Genomic DNA, 25,041 nt, shown 5'->3' with positions numbered 1-25,041 from the left:
TGATCATGGACTTAAGTGTAATATGTAAAGCTATACAACTTTTGCAAACAAATTTTAAAAACATAAGGAAAAATCTTTGGGACCTAGAGCTAAGCAAAGAAGCCTTAGACTTGACTCCAAACACATGATTCCTAAAAGGAAAATCTGCAGATTAGACTTAATCAGTAAAAAGCTACAAAGTAGGAGGAAATATTTGCAAAATATACACCCAACAAAGGATAGTATCTAGAATATATAGGGGCACCTGAGTGGCTCAGTGGGTTAAGTGGCCAACTTCAGCTCAGGTCACGATCTTGCGGTTCGTGGGTTCAAGCCCTGAGTCAGGCTCTGTGGGGATAGCTCAAAGCCTGGAACCTGCTTCAGATTCTGTGTCTCCCTCTCTCTCTGCCCCTCCCTCACTTGCATTCTGTCTCTCTCTCAAAAATAAACATTAAAAGAAATTTTTTTAAAAAACTGGAATATATAAAGAACTCTCAAAACTCAACAATCAAAAATCCAACAACTCAATTAGAAAATGAGATAAAGACATGAAGAGCCATTTCATCTGAGAGGGTATAAAGATAACAACTAGGCACATTAAAAAATATTCAACACCATTAGTTATTAGCAAAATGCAAATTATTGGGGCACCTGGGTGGCTCAGTTGGTTGAACATCCGACTTCAGCTCAGATCATGATCTCGCCGTTCGTGAGTTCAAGCCCCACATCAGCCTCACTGCTTCAAGCCCCACAGCAGTCTCACTGCTGTCAGCATGTCAGCACAGAGCTCACTTCAGATCCCCTGTCCCCCTCTCTCTGCCTCTCCCCCACTTGTACCCTCCAAAAAAATAAATAAATAATTTTTAAAGAAGGAAACTGCAAATTATAAACTCAATAAAGCTACTACCACTCACGTATTAGAATGACTAAAGTTAAAAAATGGTGACAGCATTAAATGCTGGTTAGGATGCAGAGAAACTGCATGACCTATATATTTCTGGTGGGAATATAAATGGTATGTAGCCATTCTGGCAAGCATTTTAGTAATTTCTTTTAAAACTATGCAGTCAGTGATTACACTCCTGGGCATTTACCTCAGAGCAATGAACACTTATGTTATATATACAGCAGCCTTTTTTGGAAGAGCCATAAAACTGGAAACACCCCAGATGTCCTTCACCAGATAGATGACTAAACAAACTATGGCACATCCATACCATGGAATACTACTCAACAATAAAAAGGAAGAAACTTCTGATATGTTCAGAAACCTGGAGGAATATCCAGAGAATTATTCTGAGTGAAAAAGGCCAATTCCAAAAAAACTACACACTTCATGATTCCATTTGATTCTTGAAATGGCAAAGTTATAGAAATGGAGATTTGATTACTGGTTGCCAGAAGTTAAGCAGGGAGTGTGTGGGAGGGAAGTAGATGTGGTTATAAAAGGGCAACATGAGGGATGTTAGTGTGCTGGGAATGTGCCTTATCTTGACCCGAATCAACATCAAAATTCTGGTTGTGATATTGTACTTGTTTAGCAAGATGTTTTCATTGGGGAGAAAGTGGGAGAGAGCACACGATAAGTCTCTATTCTCAGGACAGCATGTGAATCTGTAGTTATCTCAAAAAGTTTAATTTAAAAAAGTAATTGTGTTTGTTAGAAAATCAAAAAGATAAACTTAGTAAAATGAGAATGAGTTTCATGCAGATGTTCATTTTCTCTTATGCTTTCTTGGTTCCTCCCGTAAGGTTTGAGAGGAGCAATAGCATTTGCCTTAGCTATTCGGGACACAGAATCTCAGCCCAAACAAATGATGTTTACCACCACGCTGCTCCTTGTGTTCTTCACAGTCTGGGTCTTTGGAGGAGGAACAACCCCCATGCTGACTTGGCTTCAGATCAGGTGAGTGGCTCCATTCAGCAAAGGATGTCACTATGAGGCATGGCTTCACTGTCTCATTTGTGGTGTTGCTGATTTGGTCAGGAGTACAATGGCAGGTCTGTATGTTAACTTTCCCTAGGGTAAAGTTGACTTTCATTCACAAGGTGAAACAGTCTGTCCTCTCCTAGACCTATTACCAACTGAACTGACTTTTCTAAGAGTCCTAGAATTCTCAGGGTGATGTCTGCTTACAGTCTGTCTCTAGAAAGGAATTTATTTATCTATGAATTCTTCCATTCAGCAGTATTTATTGAAGACAATGTAGTATTCTCTGGAGTACAAAAATGAGAAATACACAGGTCTTGTTCTCAAGATATTCACAATTCAATAGGATTTATACAGAAAAACTGTAATACCAAGGAGAAAGTATATTTGTTTTGTTTTTAATTCTTCAAAGCACTTAGGATAGAATTGGGGACACAGGAAATACTTAAATATATTTGATTAGTGAACCATATGTTTAGTCAGAGGGATCCTATGTAGACACGAGTTAGATGGTTTCTCAAAGGAAAAGGCAATGAAGCTTCAGTCACAGACCCTCCAAGAAGTGCCTGGAAGAAGATCGCTATAAACCTAAAGTATATAGATAGTGGATGGGTAGTGGCATCCACTGATTTGTTGATAGTAGATAGTGGCATCCATTGATAGGTGAGGAGTCTGGAGGTCAGCTTAGGCCCAGCATCATTATGGCCTCCTGGGTGGCACAGCATGGGGTTGTCAGATCATGGAGATGACCCAGAGGGAATTAACTACAACTAATTCCAGGCCAGACTTGGCCACCATGAGGCGAGGGTTGGTTAAAGGCAGGGCTGTGATGTATTTAGGGAGCTGACAGGGCTCTGGTATAGTAGACAAGGTTGAAATTTGATTAAAATGAATAGCTTGTGCCAATTGTAAAAATGATAAATCTATTTTAAAATGTTATTGTCTTTATTTAAGTAATTGTTTAATTTAAGTATATTTTTGACCTAGGTTCTGTTATATCCTGTCGTATCCCAGGATGTAACAGTGCTTTAGGTAAATCACATTTTATTTCTCGATGCTGTATATCTTGATGATCATGCAACCCCTCCCTGGTCCTCACCCAATCTCTATAAGGCAATTCCATACAGTCACATCTAATAGGAAAAGATCCATCTGACTATCAAATGACTTCCAAGAAGATTCTTTCAAAGATTCTTATTCTAGCACCAATACAGTATTAAATAAATAATTGCTACATGAAACATTAAATGACTATAACCACAATGTAAATTACCTTTTCTTAAGCACTTACTGATAATTTTCTATCCATTTGACAAAGAGGAAGCAGAAACAGGACTCAAGAGTTTTAGTACAAGAGAGCTTAGGCTTAAACTGGGCCAAGTGGCCATGCATTAAAACAAATTCAAGGAAATAAAGAACTTCTTGAAGTAAGTACTGTGACTATTGCTAAACACATAAAAGGGCTTTGACCAAAGGTGAATGGAGAGTGTTTTGAAATGCTTGTTGAATTATTTTCTAGGCATATAAATGTGACCTGCAATTTCCTTCACAGTAGTAGCTACCTGTAGGCTCCTATGGATGAGCACACATATTGCATTAACTCTACAGCACTGGGTCCCCTGTGAACTGTTAGCAAGATAGTGGTGTGTTCAGGTTTCTAGAAAATAAATTTAAGTAGGTGGATCCAGGCATGGAAATATTAGGGCTTGGAAAAGAAAAGTTAGAGGATACTAATCTCCACAAGATAAAAGTATTAACTACCCCATCAGGTAAATTAGAATAATTAGAACATGAAGTAGTGATATCAACATTTTCCTAAAGTAATTCAAATGTAACTTATTTTCTAACGTTGTCTTTCTTTACCCTGAAGAAATCATCCCTAAATCAGGAGCATATTTTATCCCTAAAGTGTTTACCTAACTCTCCTATAGTGTTTTCCAAAGGTATCCATTGATTTTGAATAGATGTCATAGCTTATGCACTCTCTTGATATCCAGAACATCAGGGAGAGGGGAGTTTAAGAATGGGTCTTTAGGCAGGTTAGAATGGTTACCAAGGTTATATACAACAGAGCCTCATAAGGAAGGATCGTGATGTCAACCATAGCATCCACAGGTGAGGGGTCTGGAGGTCAGCTTAAGCCAGCATTATTATGGCCTGCTGGGGGGCACAGCATGCGGTCAGATCATGGAGAAGCCCCAGAGGGAATTAGCTCCAAACGGCCCAATTCAAGGCCAGATTTGGCCACCGGCCAGGTGGAGAGGGTTATAGGGAGGGCTGTGATGTATTTAGGGAAAGAAACTGGCAGGGCTTCAGTATAATAGGAAAGGTGGAAATCTCAGCTGGGAACTAGACTGTTAAATCTGGAATTGGCAGAAATCCAGCCAGAGAGATCAGAGATGCAGTCATGAGGAAATCAAAGAAGGAAAACCGAAATTCATACATATGTGAGTACCCAGGAAGTCAACCCAGGGACAAGATACAACAAGACCAAGATGAGACTCTCAAATTTGAGTATCAGAATCACCCAGAGGACTCATTAACCCCCAGATTTCTGACCTAATATGTCTGGACCAGGGCCTAAGAATTTGCATTTTACCATATTCTAGGCAATGCTAATGCTGCTGGTTCCAAGGTCACATCTTGAGAACCACTGGTTTAGACTTCCTAACCCCAAGTGAAGATGAGGCTGATAATAAATATTGCCAGATTTGACTGGGGTTGCCCAGGGCCAGGCACACCTAAGCCTTCGGTTTAAACTCTTTACACCTGTACTGGAGGAAGGCCGGGGCTAACTTGAGAAGGAAGAGTCACAGTGCATTGATTAGTGGGAGGGAAATAGAATATAATAGAATAAACATTAAAGAATAGGAACATAAGTTAATGCGTGTACAAATGGACACACAAGTATAACATAGATTTGGTTCAGTCATGTGTTAGTGATACCATCATCATACGCTTCACTTCCCTGTCATGATTTACAATGTTATCAAAGAAATCTTCAGTTCCATCATAGCTTTTAAATGATAGTGGTCCATTATTTAGGCTGTATTTTTCAAAGCTTTGCTTGTTTACAGAGCAACGTCTCATTAACCAACTTTCGTGTCAGACTTTTTCCATAAAATACCAGAATGTAAGTAAATTGGAGCTCTAATAAAATGACAAGAATGGAAAGCCCAAGAAGCAGGAATGCAAATGTGATATTGAATACACTCAGACATCCTCATTTGGTATATAATGTATTTATACACTTCACATTACCTTTCTCTCTTGATTTCCTTTAATTCTACATCTTTTCTTTTAAATTATTAGGTATGTACTTGAGTTAGTTTTTACCCCTATAAAATTTTCCATTTAGCCTCAAACTACCACAGTAGGATGCAGATAAAATGTTTTATATCAGGTAACAATTGATAGTATTAATATGAATTGCACTTTGATGGAAATGACTTCAAAACAGCAAGGATCCTGTGCTTAGAGAAATTCAGAATGATCTTTATATATGAAACAAATTCTTCATAAAGTCTTGTCTTAAGCACATTCAAACTTCTTGTCCTAAAGCTATTTTATTTTCCGTTAAAAAACAATAAAATATTCTTAATGCAGTATCTGAAATAAATCACAGAACTGTTTCTCAAAATTCTAAAGAAAAAGAATAGACTTCTGCAGGATTATTTTGGAGGTTTCCATGTAAAAGAAAGAAGAATGGTTTCTTGACTAGAATCCAGATCTCCTCCTTTTTGCAGAATACATTAATATTGGTGGTGAGGAAAACCCAACCCTCAGACTCCAAGGATTAGCTTTGCTGTTAGCCAGGAAACAAAAGAGATCAAACGTATCAGGCTTTGCCCTACAGAAGCCAGTAAACAGGATTATCCACCAAATGACCACACATGTAGCTTACAAATAAAACCTCAGAGACCAACAGGGCAGAACTCTCTGAGAGTAGTAACTGTTTTGGGTTGGTAGCCCCATCCTAGGTTTAGGGTATGGCACTAACAAAGCACATGATAATGGAACCTATACCCCAGTGCAAACCTTTCCTGGGCTCCCCCCATATAGGAATGCTTCAAAATATCTCAACCACAGTACAGAAAGCTTTACACACCAGAGCAATACAGAACTTGTATTCCAGACAGCATTAGAAAGTGCCCTCAGCAAGGTGATTTCTACAGCTTCCAGATTTTGGCTGCTAACATTCCAAACAATAATAGTCAGCTTTTATTGAGTACTTAATCTGTGCCAGATACTATTTAACAAAATGCAAGTCATATAACCTCCCTGTGGCTCAGTTTTTGATGTATAAAATGGGATAATAATAGTAGCTACCTCCGAGGGTGAGTAAGTCCTGGCAAACTGGCCTAGGGTTGGGCTGTTGGTTGCAGAGCCAGACGCCAGGCCAGGCAGCCTAAGCCCAAGGCCTGTATGCTCAAGTAGCATATTCTTCTCTGGCCTTAAATAAATTAGCTTATTCCTGATGCCTGCAATCTGCCTTGATTAACAGGTCCTCTGGGGAAAAAGAGATGTGCTTTTATAACCAAGACAGGCCTGTTAAAAACAAACACAGGAAATCTTCATCCATCATGAGTGTGTTGACTTGCTTATGCAGCACAGAAATTTCTTGGTGCAGATTTTCTCTTTGACCTAGAACAGTTAAAGGTAAACAAGGTTAAACCCTGGTCCACAGTAGCCAAGTGAGGAAGCTTGTCTTCCTCAACTAGAGGAATTTGGAATTGTAGGAATTTGTCACCTATCTCCCAACCCCATCCAGGATCCCAAGTCAGCCTTTTGTCAGCCTCTTCCACATATCACACAAAAAATTAACACACTAACCTGTGTCCCTTGCAGAGTAAATAACAGCACAATGTCTCCACTATTATTATTTTTGTTAAAATTTTAACTTATATTTTTGGTTTATGACCCATCCCATTTTATGCCATGCTAGAATGCTTTCTTTATCATTTATACCCGCTGACTATAAAATTTTTAATAACAACTATCATAGGAATACACACAGATATAATGAGAGAACTGTCCTTAGGAGCATTTTTTTAAATTTTAAACAATAACAGAGTTAAATACACTTGCTCACAGACTTTCTTTATTACTGAGTTAAGAAAATGTCCATATAATATAATGGAGGAATTCAGATAATTAAGTCTCCTCAGTACCTAGTTGTGTTCTGTTGGGTTTCCTTTCTAGTATCCAAAGTCTCATGCATGTTTACCAATTTGCCTCACTAGTATACTAATGTAGTAAGTCAGTTCACATAAACTGGAGATAAGACAGTGTGGGTACCAACCAACCTTGCCTCCTTCTCTTACTAGCTGTGGGATTCTGAGCAATAGAGTCAGCCTCTCTATGCCTCAATTTTATCTGTAAAAGTGGAATAAGAATACCTACCTCTGTGGATTGTTATAAGGATTAAATGATGCAGGTATAAAGAATTTAGGGCACACAGTAAGTGCTCAACAAATGTTCCTATAGCAATACCCACATGACCAACTATGAGCCTTTTACTATCCAAACATTCTTTTACTGCTTGTGACATATGTATACACACACATACATACATATAAATATTATTAATTAATTGTATTTGTGAAAGCATAGTTTACATGGGAAACAAAAAAAAAAATAGTCTCTGGAGAACTTAGTTCATTTTTTAAAAAAAATTTTTAGGGGCGCCTGGGTGGCGCAGTCGGTTAAGCGTCCGACTTCAGCCAGGTCACCATCTCGCGGTCCGTGAGTTCAAGCCCCGCGTCGGGCTCTGGGCTGATGGCTCAGAGCCTGGAACCTGTTTCCGATTCTGTGTCTCCCTCTCTCTCTGCCCCTCCCCCGTTCATGCTCTGTCTCTCTCTGTCCCCCCCCCAAAAAAAAATAAACGTTGAAAAAAAAAATTAAAAAAAAATAAATAAATAAAAATAAAAAAAATTTTTAATGTTTACTTATTTTTGTGAGAGTGACACAGAGTGCAACCAGGGGAGGGGCAGAGAGAGAGGGAGACACAGAATCCAAAGCAGGCTCTAGTCTCCCAGCTGTCAGCATAGAGAACACGGGGCTCGAACTCACAAACTGTGAGATCATGACCTGGGCCGAAGATGGATGCTTAATCGACTGAGCCACCCAGGCGCCCCAGAACCTTAGTTCATTTTAAGTAGTAACTAGATTAATCAATTTTGTAGGCAGCTCCTATTTATGCATTCAAAACGATAAAGAAAAATGCTCACAAAAATCATTACCATTATCCAACAGCTCAGAAAGTTTATTTCTAGAGCATGCTTCTATTTTCTTCTTAACATAAGCTTTGCTTACAATCTTACCTGATACTTAATTTGTACTCTTATCAATTTGTATAAAATTTATTATTTTACATTGATTTTTTACTAATTTAAATATTTTATATTAATTTGTATCAATTGACAGACCTCAGAAATACCTTCCATCGTGAAACATGGAAAACCAATTTACTCATTTGAATGTAGACTTATACTTTATATTTCTGACCCTTAACCCCCATTTAAAATTATGTTCTATTTTCTGTAGTTTCTTCTAAAAACTGTTCCACAACTCCAGATATTTATTGCTCAAATCAATCTAGTTTGACATATTCTATTAAAGATATTGGATAACAGTCACAACCTATTGTTGTTGATCTAAAAATATCCTAGGTTTCTAACAAGTGTATGAACTAGAAGCTCCTAAATTTGCTTTCCATGCTGTCGGGGTTCTTTATAATTTTTTAAATTTTTTTAATGTTCATTTATTTTTGAGAGAGAGAGAGACAGAGCATGAGTAGGGAGAGTCAGAGAGAGAGGGAGACACAGAATCCAAAGAAGGCTCCAGGCTCTGAGTTGTCAGCACAAAGCCTGAGGTAGGGCTCAAACCCACAAACCATGAGATCATGCCCTGGGCCAAAGGCAGATGCTTAACCAACTGAGCCACCCAGGCGCCCCATCATCTGGGTTCTTTAATATGCTTTCTTTCTGTGTATAGAATCTTCCTGCTTCCAGAGATAACAGCTTTATTGTCACACTCCCAGCTATCCTCCATTAGACATGTGCTTGTTTATCTTTTCCAAATGCTCTTGAGAACATCAGTATCAATAAACTTCACCTATTTATTAAGTTTACCAAACAATGAACATTCTGCTCTATTGGAAAGAATTTATTAGCCTGTTATCATAAAGTATGATCCAATAAAGTTATCTTACTTTAAGTAAGTCTGAAAAAAAGTGATTTTAAATTTAATAGATGAATCTTGCTATTCAAAAGTCTGTGGAGGGGGTCCCAGTTCTGGTCAAGATTGAGTAATAATATTTACTCCCTCATGTGTCTTTCACTAAATGTACTAAAAGCCCTGAACAGAATGCATGTAGCAGTTATCTAAGGGCTCTTAAAAGTAAATAGTAGCAGACAGATTGAGGAAAGCAAACAGAATTCAGAGTATGTACTATCAAACCAGCAGTGAATTTCCTATTTTTTTTTTTTCTTCTCTGGAATATCTTGACCTAGACTCAAAAGCAGTACAAAGACCAGAATTATGCAACAAGGAAGAAGAACTGCAAGAGAAATGCTCTTTTCTGGGCACAAGGAACAGAGAAGGAGACCCCTGTGGGTCAGAAGAATGGGGGAAATCCCATGGGTTTGTTTTTGTTGTTTATTTCATTCTGTCTCACCCCAATGCCAAGCAATTCTGAAGCAGCAGTGGTGGTGATGACAGTAGCGGTTGGACAGACCCCTAAAATTCCAAATAGAAAAACTGAGGTACTGAGACCTTGGGAAGAATTCCCATTGAATTTTTTTCTCTCTTAATCCTCTCGCTGCTTGAGCTCCGATGTAGGCACAATATTATGGGAAAAATTATGGGAAACATGTAATATAGGGAAATTAAAGCCCTGTGGAAGAAATTGTAGAGTGGAGAGAGTACAAGAAAGTGATCCAATAAAATCATGTGTAAATTTTAGAGCTTATCTCCAAGTTGTGTATGCATATATCTGACCCTAAATAGCACACCAAAGGCTTTGAGAAATGAGCTACAACGTAGAGAATCACTCAAATTCCAGACTGGACACTGGATGGCACAGATCCAGTGCCTAGCACATGCAGGACAGATCTGATTACACTGCAAAGACTTTGAAACAACTGACATTGAAAGCACCAGCAACAGAAGGCTGGTAAGGCTTGTGTCTTGGACCTAATGTGGTTCATTGACTGGTAAAACACAATATCAACATTCTCCATAGGAGAATCCTATGTCACGTAACGTATCTAGATCCAGTGTCACTTAACATAATATTCAAAACTTCCAGGATAAATCCAAAATTACTCAACATATGTAAAACAGAAAAATAATAATATCTCACAAGGGAAAAGACAATCAACAGATACTAATCCCAAGATCACACAGAATTTGGAATGAACAGATCAAGACGTTAAAGCAGCTACTCTACCAGGCTCCAGGAAGAGCAAACACAATGGAAACAAATGGAAAAATGAAAAAAAAAAATCAGCAGAGAAATAGAAGGTATAGGAAAGAGAGAAATGTAAACTTTAGACCTGAAAACACAATAACAAAATGAAACATTCACTGAATTGGATTAACAGCAAAATAAAGGATGACAGATGAAAGAGTCTGTGAACTTGTAGATTATTAGAAATCATCCAATTTGTACAAAAATGAGAATAAAATTTTTCACCACCAGACTTGCTCTTACAAAAAAAGCCAAAGAGATTGTTTCAGATGGAAGGGAAATTATATTAGAGGGAAACTTTGAACAATAGAAATGAAGAAAGAGCAACAAAAATGGTAAATATATCTTTAATATAATAGAAAATATTTTTCCTCTTAGTATATTTCAAATATACATGATTGTTATAAGAAAAATTTTAACATTGTCTTATGGAGTTTTAAAAAAAGGGAGTGGGTAAAGGGACCTGAAAGGTGGTAAGTTTTTTATATTCCACCTCAAATAATAAAATGTTAGTTCAAAGTAGACTGTGAAAGATTTTATATTATAATTTCTAGATCAACCACTAAAAAAATCTAAACAAAGAGATACAGTAAAAAATTAAATATATGATGTGGAGTACACAACAAATTCAAATTTGTTTGAGTTGCTCCAAAGAAAGCAGGAGAACAAGAAGGAAAAAAGGAACAAACAGAAAACTAGTAATAAGATGGTAGATCTAAATCTTCACATATCAATAATTATATTCAATTTAAATGGTATGAAGACATCAATTAAAAAAAAGAGATCATCAAAGTAGATAAAAATTAGGCTTGGGGCGCCTGGGTGGCGCAGTCGGTTAAGCGTCCGACTTCAGCCAGGTCACGATCTCGCGGTCCGTGAGTTCGAGCCCCGCGTCGGGCTCTGGGCTGATGGCTCAGAGCCTGGAGCCTGTTTCCGATTCTGTGTCTCCCTCTCTCTCTGCCCCTCACCCATTCATGCTCTGTCTCTCTCTGTCCCAAAAATAAATAAACGTTGAAAAAAAAAAAATTAGGCTCAACTATATGCTGATATGCTGTCTATAGGAAACACACTTTAAGTATAAAAATATAAGTAGGTTAAATATTTAAAAAGTGGAAAACATGTTAAAAAATATGTACTAGGCAAACACCAAACTACAGCTGGAGTGGTCATATTAATCTCAGACAAAATTGTCTTCAGAACAAGAAAATTTCTCAAGGATAAAGAAGACATTACAAAATGGTAAAAGAGTCAACTTACCAAGAAGATGACTATATAAAATGTGTATGCACCTAATAACATAGCCTTAAAATACATGAAGCAAAAGCAAGTACCTCCAAAAGGAAAAATAGGCAAATCCACACTTAGTGGAAAACTGCAATACTCCTCCCTAAGTAATTGGTATAACAAGTAGATAATCAACAATAAAATAGAAGAACTGAACAATACCATTAACCACTGAATTTAACTGACATTTACAGAACACTCCACCCAACAGCAGAACAATACATATTCTTTTCAAGTGCACAGCACTTGACACATGGTGCGGAGCCTGCTTGGGATTCTCTGTCTCCCTCTGTCTCTGCCCCTCTCCCTCTTGTTCTCTCTCTCTCTCTCTCTCTCTCTCTCTCAAAATAAAGAAATAAACATTAATTAAAAAAAAAATAACTGGACGTTTTCAAATACTTAGAAATTAACACAATTCTAAACAATCTATGGTTCAAAGACAAAAACTCAAGGGAAATTAAAAAATATCTTGAAGTAAAGGAAAATAAAAATACAACATACCAAAACTTGTGGGATGCAGCTAAAATAGTGCTCAAAAATAAATTTGTTGCACTAAATGCTGATATTAGAAGACAAGGAAGTTCTCAAATCAACAATTTAATCTCTCATAATTAGAAGATTAAGAGAGCAAACTAAACCCAAAGCAAGGAAAAGGAAGGGTAATAAAAGATTTGTGCAGAAATCAAAGAAATTGATAATAGAAGAATAGAGAAAAATCAGTAACCAAAATCTGGTTCTTTGAAAAAATAAATAACATTGATAAATTTTTAGTCAGTCTAACAAAAAGAAAGAGAAAAGATGCAAATCACCAATATCAAAAACGAAAGGAGAATATCATGACATATCTTAAAGAATATTTAGAGAATACTATGAACAACTCAATGAACATAAATTCAACAAAATAGGTGAAATGTAACAATCATTGACAACCTGCCAAAAACCATTCTGGAAGAAATACACTGATCTATCCTATATCTATTAAAGAAATAGAATTCATAGTTTAAAACCTTCTAAAAAAGAACACTACAGGCCCAGATGGTTTCACTGGCAAATTCTTCTTTGGAAGAGGATATAACACTAATTCTAAATAATCTCTTCCAAGATAGAAGAGGAAGAAACTTTTTCCAATTTATTTTAAGAGGGCAGGATTACTCAAATATCAAAGCCAGGCAATAACATCACAAGAAAGTTAAATTATAGACCAAAATCTTACATGACCATAGATGCAAAAGTTTGCAACAAAATATTAGCAAATCAAATCCAGCAATATGTGAAAAAAAAACCTAAACATCTCAACTATATGAAATTGACCCTAGGAATGAAAAACAGGTCCAAAATTCTAATGTCAATCAATGAAACCTATCATATTAATAGGTTAAAGAAAAACATGATCATATCAATTGATGCAGGCAAAGCATTTGGCAAAAAACAATTTTCACTCATGTTAAAAAAAAAAAACAAACAATTCCTAGATAACTATGAATAGAAGGAAACATCCTTAAACTGGTAAAGATTCATCTACAAAAACCCATAGCTAACATCATATTTAATAATGAAAGACTGAATACTTTCTTCTGAATATCAGGAATGTGTCAAGAACATCCACTCACCACTTCTATTCAACATTATATTGATAATCCTAGTTGATGAAATAAGGCAATAAAAATCAGCAAGATTCATAAAGATTGGAAAGGAAGACATATAACCACCCAGTTGCAGACAGTATAATCATCTATGAAGAATGAAAGAATTTGCAAAAAAAAAATCTTTTAGAAATAATAAATGAGTACGTATCAAGGTTCTAGGATACAAGATCAATACCCAAAAAGTCTGTATCAATATATATATATATATATATGTGTATATGCATGTGTATGTGCATATATATATATATATATATACATACATATATATATGTGTGTGTGTGTGAGCAATTGGAAACAGAAATTTTTTAAATACTAACAATAGCTCTAAAAATTTTAAATATTTAGTAAAAAGAGCTAACAAGCCACATCCAGGATCTGTATACTGAAAACTACAAAATGCCAAGGAAAGAAATCAAGAAAGACCTAAATAAATGGAGAGCCATACTATGTTCATGGATTGAAGGACTCAATACAGTTATGAATTCCCCATAAATTGGTCCATAAATTTAATGCAAACCTAATCAAAATTCCAGGTGACTACTTTGTAGATACAGATAAATTATTTTTGAGTTTAGAAAGAAAGGCAAAGGGACTAGAATAACTAAACCAAATTTGAAAAAGAAGAATTAAGATGTAAACTCCCACTGCTTGATTTTAAGACTTACTATAAAACTGCTGTAACCAAGTAATGTGGTATTGATGAAAGAAACAAGCAAGTCAACTACACAGAAAAACGTCCAAAAATAGACTCACACGAATATGACTCATTGATTTAGCAAAGTACAAAGGCAATTCAATGAAGTAGGGATAGTATTTTCCACACATGGTATGGGAATAATTGGGTATTTGTGGTAGGAAGAATTCTAAAATGCCTCCCAACATTTCCTGTCCCTTCTCACTCTGATGTACATGCCTTGCATAATTACTGGAACTGCAAATATGATAGATTTTATTCCTAGGCTTAGTTTATATTATATGGTACAGTTGACTTTAAAATAGGTAGATTATCTGGGGAGTGTTTACATGAGCCTTTCTACATGTACAGCATGTTCTCTGGTCACAGAAAAGGAATTCAGAGAGTTAGAACACAAGAAGGATTTGATGCACTGCTGCTGCTTGAAGATGGTAGTAAGGAATGCAAGGCATGTGGGCAGCTTCTAAATTCTGAGCATATTCCTGACAAAAAAGACGGCCATAGGCATACAACCACAAAGTACTGAATTCCACCACCACCAAGAATGAACTTGGAAGCAGAGTTTACTCCAGAGCTTCCAGACAAGAATTCAGCCCAGCTCATATGTTGATTTTAGTCTTATGATACCCTGAGCAAAAGATCCAGTCACACTGTGCCAGACATCTGATCTACAGAACTGTGAACTAATAAATAGGTGTTATTTTTGGCCTCTAAGGTTATGGTAATTTGTTACACAGCAATAGAAACTTAATATAATATCCAAACACTAAAAAAATGAATCTTGACTTAAACTTCAAACTTTGTACAAAAATTAACTCAAAATGGACGATAGATCAAAATGTAAAATATAAAACTTCTAGAAGGTGTAATAGAAAATCTTCATGACCTTGAATGAGGCAAAGCATTCTTAGCTATAATACTAACATCATGCATAAAAGAAAAAGATAAATTTGACTTCATTGAATTGAAATATATTTTGCTTTGCAAACGACATTGTTAAGAGAATGAAAGTACAAGTTACAGATTTGAAAAGAATTGCTGGTGGGACATTGCTAGAACATTACTTGGAACACTGCTGGTGGGAATGCAAAATGGTATGGCCAACTTGTAAATCACTGCAGCAGATTCTTATAAAGTTAAATATACAATCACCATATGACTCAGGATCCCCCTTCTAGACATTTGCCCTAGAGAATAAAATGGGGACAACAGCATTTGCCTCCGAAGATTAAATATGTGAACTTTAAATAACAAAATAGAAGCTAATATCCTTTGAGCAGAACCTAGCACTCATTGAATAACACTGCTTTACTCACAGCTTTTATTAAAAATGTCAGATGAATTTTAATAGCATTTTTAGCATATGTTGAAATAATCACAAAGGCTTTTCTTTTGTTTTTTTCTTTTTGTTTTTTTTGGGGGGGGATAAGACAACTGAGTTTCAATTCTGACTTCTGCCAATTAGCTTTTGGGGGGGGCTTTAAAGAGTTTTTTGTTTTTTGTTTTTTAATTTACATCCAAATTAGTTAGCATATAGTGCAACAATGATTTCAGGAGTAGATTCCTTACTGCCCCTTACCCATTTAGCCCATCCCCCCTTCCCAGAACCCCTCCAGTAACCCTGTTTGCCCTCCATATTTATGAGTCTCTTCTGTTTTGTCCCCCTCCCTGTTTTTATGTTATTTTTGCTTCCATTCCCTTATGTTCATCTGTTTTGTCTCTTAAAGTCCTCATGTGAGTGAAATAATGTGGTATTTGTCTTTCTCTGACTAATTTCACTTAGCATAATACCCTCTAGTTCCATCCACGTAGTTGCAAATGGCAAGATTTCATTCTTTTTGATTGTCGAGTAATACTCCATTGTATATATATACCACTTCTTTATCCATTCATCCATCGATGGACGTTTGGGCTCTTTCCATACTTTGGCTATTGTTAATAGTGCTGCTATAAACATGGGGGTGCATGTGTCCCTTTGAAACAGCACACCTGTATCCCTTGGATAAATACCTAGTAGTGGCATTGCAGGGTTGTAGGGTAGTTCTATTTTTAGTTTTTTGAGGAACCTCCATACTATTTTCCAGAGTGGCTGCACCAGCTTGCATTGCCACCAACAATGCAAGAGAGGTCCTCTTTCTCCGCATCCTCGCCAACATATGTTGTTGCCTGAGTTGTTAATGTTAGCCGTTCTGACAGGTGTAAGGTGGTATCTTATTGTGGTTTTGATTTGTATTTCCCTGATGATGAGTGATGTGGAGCATTTTTTCATGTGTCGGTTGGCCATCTGGATGTCTTCTTTGGAAAAGTGTCTATTCATGTCTTTTGCCCATTTCTTCACTGGATTATTTGTTTTTTGGGTGTTGAGTTTGAGAAGTTCTTTATAGATTTTGGATACTAACCCTTTATCTGATATGTCATTTGCAAATATCTTCTCCCATTCTGTCAGTTGCCTTTTAGTTTTGCTGATTGTTTCCTTTGCTGTGCAGAAGCTTTATTATTTTGATGAGGTCCCAGTAGTTCATTTTTGCTTTTTTCCCCTTGCCTCCAGAGACGTGTTGAGTAAGAAGTTGCTGCGGCCAAGATCAAAGAGGTTTTTGCCTGCTTTCTCCTCGAGGATTTTGGTGGCTTCCTGTCTTACATTGAAGTCTTTCAGACATTTTGAGTTTATTTTTGTGTCTGGTGTAAGAAAGTGGTCCAGGTTCATTCTTCTGCATGTCGCTGTCCAGTTTTTCCAGCACCACTTGTTGAAGAGACTGTCTTTATTCCACTGGATATTCTTTCCTGCTGTGTTTGTGGATCCATTTCTGGCTTCTCTATTCTGTTCCATTGATCTGAGTGTCTGTTCTTGTGCCAGTACCATTCTGTCTTGATGATTACAGCTTTGTAGTATAGCTTGAAGTCTGGGATTGTCATGCCTCCAACTTTGATTTTCTTTTTCAAGATTGCTTTGGCTATTCAGGGTCTCTTCTGGTTCCATACAAATTTTAGGATTATTTGTTCTAGCTCTGTGAAGAATGCTGGTGTTATTTTGATAGGGATTGCATTGAATATGTAGATTGCTTTGGGTAGTATTGACATTTTAACAATATTTGTTCTTCCTATCCAGGAGCAGGGAATCTTCTTCCATTTTCTTGTGTCTCCTTCAATTTCTTTCATAAGCTTTCTATAGTTTTCAATGTATAGATTTTTCACCTCTTCGGTTAGATTTATTCCTAGGTATATTATGGTTTTTGGTGTAACTGTAAACGGAATCGATTCCTTGATTTCTCTTGCTGTCGCTTCATCGTTGGTTTATAGGAATGCAACCGATTTCTCTGCGTTGATTTTATATCCTGCAACTTTGCTGAATTCATGAATCAATTCTAGCAGTTTTTTTGTGAAATCTTTTGGGTTTTCCATACAGAGTATCATGTCATCTGTGAAGAGTGAAAGTTTGACCTCCTCCTGGCCGATTTGGATGCTTTTTATTTCTTTGTGTTGTCTGATTGCAGAGGCTAAGACGTCAAATACTATGGTGAATAACAGTGGTGAGAGTGGACATCCCTGTCTTGTTCCTGACCTTAGGGGGAGGAGTTTTTCCCCATTGAGGATGATATTAGTGTTGGGTCCTTCATATATGGCTTTTATGATCTCGAGGTAATCGCTTCTTGGCCTTTTGGCTAAGATCAAGTGTATGATCTCGAGGTATGCTCCTTCTATCCTTACTTTCTTGAGGCTTTTTATCAAGAAAGGATGGTGTATTTTGTCAAATGCTTTCTCTGCATCTATTGAGAGGATCATATGGTTCTTATCCTTTCTTTTATTGATGGGATGAATCACATTAATTCTTTTGTGGATATTGAACCAGCCCTGCATCCCAGGTATAAATCCCATTTGATTGTGGTGAATAATTTTTTTAATATATTGTTGTAGCTGGTTGGCTAATATCTTGTTGAAGATTTTTGCATCCATGGTCATAAGGGAAATTGGTCTATAGTTCTCCTTTTTAGTGGGGTCTCTGTCTGGTTTTGGAATCAGGGTAATGCTGGCTTCGTAGACAGAGTTTGGAAGTTGTCCTTCCATTTCTATTTTTTGGAACAAGCTTAAAGAGAATTAGTGTTAACTCTTCCTTAAGTGTTTGGTAGAATTCCCCTGGAAAGCCATCTGACCCTGGACGCTTGTTTTTTTGGCAGATGTTTGATTACTAATTCAATTTCCTTACTGGTTATGGGTCTGTTCAAATTTTCTATTTCTTCCTGTTTCAGTTTTGGTAGTGTATGTTTCTAGGAATTTGTCCATTTCTTCCAGATTGCCCATTTTATTGGCATATAATTGCTGAGAATATTCTCTTATTATTGTTTTTATTTCTGCTGTGTTGGTTGTGATCTCTCCTCTTTCATTCTTGATTTTATTTATTTGGGTCCTTTCCTTTTTCTTTTTGATCACACTGGCTAGTGGCTTATCAATTTTGTTAATTCTTTCAAAGAACCAGCTTCTGGTTTCATTGATCCGTTCTGTGGTTTTTTTGTTTGTTTGTTTTGATAGCATTAATTTCTGCCCTAATCTTTATTATTTCCTGTCTTCTTGTGTTTTGGGGTTTTATTTGCTGTTCTTTTTCCAGCTCTTTAAGGCATAAGGTTAGGTTGTGTACCTGAGATCTTTCTTCCTTCTTTAGGAAGGCCTGGATTGCTATATACTTTCCTCTTATGACCACCTTTGCTGCATTCCAGAGGTTTTGGATTGTGGAGTTATCATTTTCATTGACTTCCATATACTTTTTAATTTCCTCTTTAACTGCTTGGTTAGCTCATTCATTCTTTAGTAGGATGTTCTTCAGTCTCCAAGTATTTGTTACCTTACCAAATTTTTTCTTGTGGCTGATTTCAAGTTTCATAGCGTTGTGGTATGACAATATGCACGGTATGATCTCGACCTTTTTGTACTCATTGAGGGCTGATTTGTGTCCCAGTATGTGGCCTGTTCTGGAGAACGTACCATGTGCACTGGAGAAGAATGTATATTCTGCTGCTTTAGGATGAAATGTTCTGAATATATCTGTTAAGTCCATCTGGTCCAGTGTGTCATTCAAAGCCATTGTTTCCTTGTTGATTTGTTGATTAGATGATCTGTCCATTGCTGTGAGTGGGGTGTTGAAGTCTCCCACTATTATGGTATTACTATCAATGAGTTTCTTCATGCTTGTGATTAATTGATTTATATATTTGGGTGCTTTCATATTTGGTGCATAAATGTTTCCCATTGTTAGGTCTTCTTGATGGATAGACCCCTTGATTATGATATAATGCCCTTCTGCATCTCTTGATACAGCCTTTATTTTAAAGTCTAGATTGTCTGGTATAAGTATGGCTACTCCGGCTTTCTTTTGTTGGCCGTTAGCATGACAGAGGGTTCTCCATCCCCTTATTTTCAATCTGAAGGTGTCTTTAGGTCTCAAGTGGGTCTCTTGTAAACAGCATATAGATGGATCTTGTTTTCTTATCCATTCTGTTACCCTATGTCTTTTGATTGGAGCATTGAGTCCACTGACATTTAGAGTGAGTACTGAAAGATATGAAATCATTGCCTTAATGATTTGTGTAGAGGTGGAGTTTCTGGTGGTGTTCTCTGGTCCTTTCTAATCTTTGTTGCTTTTGGTATTTATTTGTTTGTTTGTTTAGTTAGTTATTTATATTTTCATCTTTTCTCCCCTCAGAGAGCCCCCCCTTAAAATTTCTTGCAGGGCTGGTTCAGTGGTCACAAACTCCTTTAATTTCTGTTTGTCTGGGAAACTTTTTATCTCTCCTATTTTGAATGACAGCCTTGCTGGATAAAGAATTCTTGGCTGCATATTTTTTCTGATTCAGCACATTGAATATATCCTGCCACTCCTTTCTGGCCTGCCAAGTTTCTGTGCATGGGTCTGCTGCAAACCTGATCTGTCTTTCTTGTAGGTTAGGGACTTTTTTTCCCTTGCTGCTTTCATGATTCTCTCCTTGCCTGAGTATTTTGTGAATTTGACTATGATATGCCTTGTTGATGGTCAGTTTTTGTTGAACCTAATGGGGGTCCTCTGTGGTTCTTGGATTTTGATGTCTGTGTCTTTCCCCAGGTTAGGAAAGTTTTCCACTATGATTTGCCCACATAACCCTTCTACCCCTATTTCTCTCTCTTCCGGGACCCCTATGATTCAGATGTTGTTCTTTTTAACAAGTCACGATTTTTTAAATTCTTAAATCATGCTCTTTTGCCTTAATCTCCCTCTTTTTTTCTGCTTCATTATTCTCTATAAGTTTGTCCTCTATATTGCTGATTCTCTGTTCTGCCTCATCCATCCTTGCCGCCATGGCATCCATCCGTGATTGCATCTCTGTTATAGCATTTTTAATTTCATTCTGGCTATTTTTTTTACTTCTTTTATCTCTGCAGAAAGGGATTCTAATCTATTTTTGACTCCAGGTAGTATTCTTATGTTGTGATTCTAAATTCTGGTTCAGACATCTTGCTTGTATCTGTGTTGGTTAAATCCCTGGCTGTTGTTTCTTGTGCTCTTTCTTTTGGAGTGAATTCCTTAGTTTTGTAATTTTGAAGGGAGAAAGGGAATTAATGAGGTAGAAAAATTAAAATTAAAAAAAATTAAAATTTAAAAAATATTAAAATGAAAAATACACACACACACACAAAATCAAATAAACGATGCTAGATCCTAGGTGTGTTTTGGTCTGGGTGTTGAAAGTGGTTTGACAGAGGAAAAAAAGGGGGAGGGAGAAAAAAAAGGAAATTGTTCGAAAATTTCAAAAAATGAATACACTGAAGTAGACTAAAATGAGGTGATGGGAGTAAAATAGAATTTGAAAGAAATTATACAAAAGTAAAGAATATAGTAGAAAAAATTAAAGAAAAATATTTTTAATAAAAATTAAAACTAAAAATGAATTTTTCTGTATTCAAGAAAAAGAAAAGAAATGAAAAAGAAAAAAGAGGAAAAAAGGAAGTAAATCATTTGAAAATTTGTATAAGTGAATACACTGTCGTCGACTAAAATAAAATGATGGACATGAAATAGAATTTGAGAAAATTTACATAAAAGCAAAATATGTAGTAAAAAAATTAAATATATTTTTAATAGAAATGGAAAGTAAAAATGAAGTTTTTCTCTTTCTGCATTCAAGAAAAAGAACTAAGAAGAGAAAAAATAAAAAGGAAAAAAAGGAAATGGTTTTAAAATTTGAAAAAGTGAATACACTAAGTAGACTAAAATAAAGTGATGGAAGTATATTTGAAAAAGTTACACCAAAGTAAAAAATATAGTAAAAAAATAAATAAAAATATTTTTAATAAAAATTGAAAATAAAAATGATTTCTCTTCTGTGTTCAAGAAAAAAGAAGTGAAAGAGAAAAGAAGGAAAATTGAATAGATGGACTTGCTATCAGATTGAAATAGGACTGAAATTACTTCGTTTTCCCCTAGAAGTCAGGCTATGAAGCGCTTCATAGTCCATAAACTAAGTAGGCGGTGAGATTTGTGTTCTTGAAGAGGGAGGTTGGTCCAGGTGGGCGGGGCTCAGTGTAACGGCCCCGCTCTCCACTAGATGGCGCTGCTAGCCTACTGAGGTGGATTGGGGTGGTGCTTGTAGTTGTGTGTGCGCGCGCGCATGCGCAGGAAAGGTGAAAATGGCGTCACTCATCTACCTGATCGGCAATCGCAGTTCTCCACGATCAGCAATCCTGCACCCGTCCTCTGTCTTCAGGTTTCATCCACTACCCGCTTTTTCACTCTCCGTAACTAGGCCCCAGGTAGTACCTCTCTCCCGAGTCTTGCCTCAGATGTGGCTATTTTCCCTGGCCCCTTACTTTTAAAGGACTGCATCTTTGACCCGTTCTGCCCCTCTGTGGGAGGGTCTTACCGAGCAATGGCCAAATGAGCAATGGCTGAATGTCAGCTGCACCCAGGAGTTCTTGCTGGACCTTGCTGCTATCGGTGCCCCGAGACTGCGGCCAGGTGCCTGCCCGCCCCAGAAAAAGTTCGCAAGATAGTGTAGCAGCAGCTTTTCAGGGATTATGGAAAATCACAACACACATCTGGCACCAGGCTTCACCCTTAAGGACCTTGTTCCAGCACCAGCGAATGTGGCCGCTTTCTGGGGTCTGCTGGGCCCAGGTTGCCTCACAGCCTCTACCAAATGTCCTTCTAGCAGTGGAACCGCTTTCCCCATGTGGCCAAGAAACTCCTGGACCCCACTCTTCCTGGGGATTCACCCTTCCCACCAGAGCGCTGCCAGGTATTGAGCTGCAGAGTTGCAGACTTTGCACTCCCCTTGTTTACCGTCTTAATGGAATTTAAACCCTCTCCTTTCTCCTTTCTCCCTTTTTAATTTAGTCCCTGCGGCTGTTTCCAATTTTCCACTTTCTCTCCAGCTGCTTTTGGTGAGGGGTGCTTTTCCCATATTCTTCCCCCCGCCGCCATCTCCGTCCTCTCTCTGCCTGCAAAAGCACCTCCCTTCCCACAGCTTCTCTCGCTCCCCAAGTCCACCTCTCCGCACCGCATAACTGCCGAATTCTGTCCAAAGTTTTTTCTTCTATTTTATTGATGTGATGAAACATATTGATAGATATTCTGATAATTAAAAATCCTTATATTCTCAGAAAAGCCATTTTTTCTACAATTTTATATCTATAATAATTACTGAAATTAATCTATAGTTTTTCTCTTTGGGGGAGAGAAGACTGTCTTTATTAGGTTTAGATATTAATAAGACTATGGCATATTCATGACATTAACTGAAGACTTTTATATTTTTTATGGTCTAAAATAACATAAAAATGATCAAATCTTAAAAAAAATTTTTTTTTAATGTTTGTTTCTTTTTGAGAGAAAGAGACAGGGCATGAGCAGGGGAGGGGCAGAGAGAGAGGGAGACACAGAATCCAAAGTAGACTCCAGGCTTTGAGCTGTCAGCACAGAGCCTGATGCAGGGCTGAAAATCACGAACAGTGAGATCATGACCTGAGCCAAAGTCGGAGGCTTAAACAACTGAGCCACCCAGGCACCCCAAAAATGGTCAAGTCGTTAAAGACTAGTTAGGAGTCAGCTGTAAAACCATCTGGTTCCTGGAGTCATTTTAATAGTAGGTCTATAATCACGTTTCCAGGGTCTCCTCTGGTAATTGGTATATTCAAATGTAAAATTATCATTTTGTAGTTCAAAAATGGTAAAGTATTGGTGATTTTACATGGTTCAACGAATAGTAAAATAAATATCCATATATCTTTCAGCTAGTTTTACACATTAATAATTTTTCCATCTTGTTTTTTCATACTTCTCTGCATGTACATATAGATCACATATATTAAATATGTAAGTGCTTTTTATTTATTCTTTTATTTTTTCACTGAATCGGATGTAAGGACAGCCATCATACACCTCTTACCCAAATACTGAAGCATACATCTTTGACATTCTCTTAACCAAAATACCATTACTATGCTTAAAAATACTTATTAAAAAAAATGAATAGTTTTTATCATGTCAATATATATTCAGATATCCCCAGTTATTGCAAGAAAATAAATACTGCATAGATATTTTTAAATTCAAGATCCAATCAAAGTTATACACTGCATTTGGTTAAAAAAATTTTTGTAGGGGCGCCTGGGTGGCGCAGTCGGTTAAGCGTCCGACTTCAGCCAGGTCACGATCTCGCGGTCCGGGAGTTCGAGCCCCGCGTCAGGCTCTGGGCTGATGGCTCAGAGCCTGGAACCTGTTTCCGATTCTGTGTCTCCCTCTCTCTCTGCCCCTCCCCCGTTCATGCTCTGTCTCTCTCTGTCCCAAAAATAAATAAACGTTGAAAAAAAAAAATTAAAAAAAAAAATTTTTGTAGTTTCTTTAAATCAGCTTCTTCTTTTTTATTTTTCATGACATTGATTTTTAGAAGAAACCAGGTCAATTGTTATGTACACTATTCCACATTCTGGACTTGTTTGTTTCTACATAGCATCAGTTAATGTATTTTTCTCTCTGCTACATTTACTGTAAACTGGAAATTATGTTCAGTCCTGAAATTCAGGTTGAACATTTTTGGCAAGAATATTCATGGATGACGTTATATGCTCAATAGTGTGTATTTCATGTCAGCAGACATATAAGGTCAGACTGTCCCACTATTGATGATACCAAGTTTGTTCATATGGTTATGGTGGTAACGTCTACTGTAAAGGTACAGTTTTACCTTGGTAACTAGTTTTTAACCTATGGGGTAATACTTGACCACTGTGTGAATATCTTGTTTCCAGCAATCTTTTACCTACTGTTTTTAACATCTGTCAATGATCCTTGCCCGAATCAGTGATTATATTTGAGGTGATTCAGTTTTTGTTTCTCTTTGATAGATAATTTTTTGAAAGTTTCTTAGTTTACCCAACAATTACAATTTTTGGTTACCTTTTTATTATTTATTCCTAATTTATCAAATTATGAGGCTGTGAACTGTAGTGATTCTACTTTTGAAATATAAGATTTTCTTTGTGATCAACTACATAACTGATTAGGGTGTATGTTCCATGGACATGAAAAAAAATGTATATTTGCTACTTTTGAGGAAAAAATTTATGTGTGTGTGTGTGTGTGTGTATTAACTTGAGTTTATTGATTATGTTACTCAAATTCTCTATATCCTTACCTATACTTTTAATAGATGTCATATTCCAAATAAGGTACGTTAGATTTCCCAGTATAATTTTGTGTGTCTATTAAATTGAGTTTATTGATTATGTTGCTCAAATTCTCTATAATCTTACCTATATTTTTACTAGATGTCAGATTCTGAATAAGGTAAATTAGATTTCCCACTATAATTTTATTTGTAATCAAGGTCTTGCATTCTTATTTTCTCTAGTCTTTTATGTGTATCTGATGTGTGTGATATATCATTTTATGACAGTTAAAAAATCTTCAAATTGTCTGCTATATTTTTCTCATCCCAGAAATAAAACTTAAAATCCTCATATTCTTCTTAACATGTTCATGCTCCTTTTCTTTCTTCTAGTCCTGGTAATGTAG

General features: G+C 36.7%; 1 protein-coding gene across 1 annotated transcript in view; it reads left to right on the top strand.

Moving 5' to 3' along the window:
- The window catches only part of SLC9A9 (solute carrier family 9 member A9), a 575,498-nt gene that overhangs the window by 367,323 nt on the left and 183,134 nt on the right, over positions 1 to 25,041 (top strand). The window contains exon 12 of the mRNA XM_030330596.1: positions 1,732 to 1,885. Coding sequence (XP_030186456.1) covers positions 1,732 to 1,885 — 154 coding nt within the window. The remainder of the gene's footprint in view (positions 1 to 1,731; positions 1,886 to 25,041) is intronic.

Source organism: Lynx canadensis, chromosome C2 (assembly GCF_007474595.2).
Source record: "Lynx canadensis isolate LIC74 chromosome C2, mLynCan4.pri.v2, whole genome shotgun sequence".
NCBI classification, from domain to species: domain Eukaryota; kingdom Metazoa; phylum Chordata; class Mammalia; order Carnivora; family Felidae; genus Lynx; species Lynx canadensis.
The sequence above is the reverse complement of the archived record's forward strand: the minus strand, read 5'-3'. Positions and strand labels throughout refer to the sequence as shown.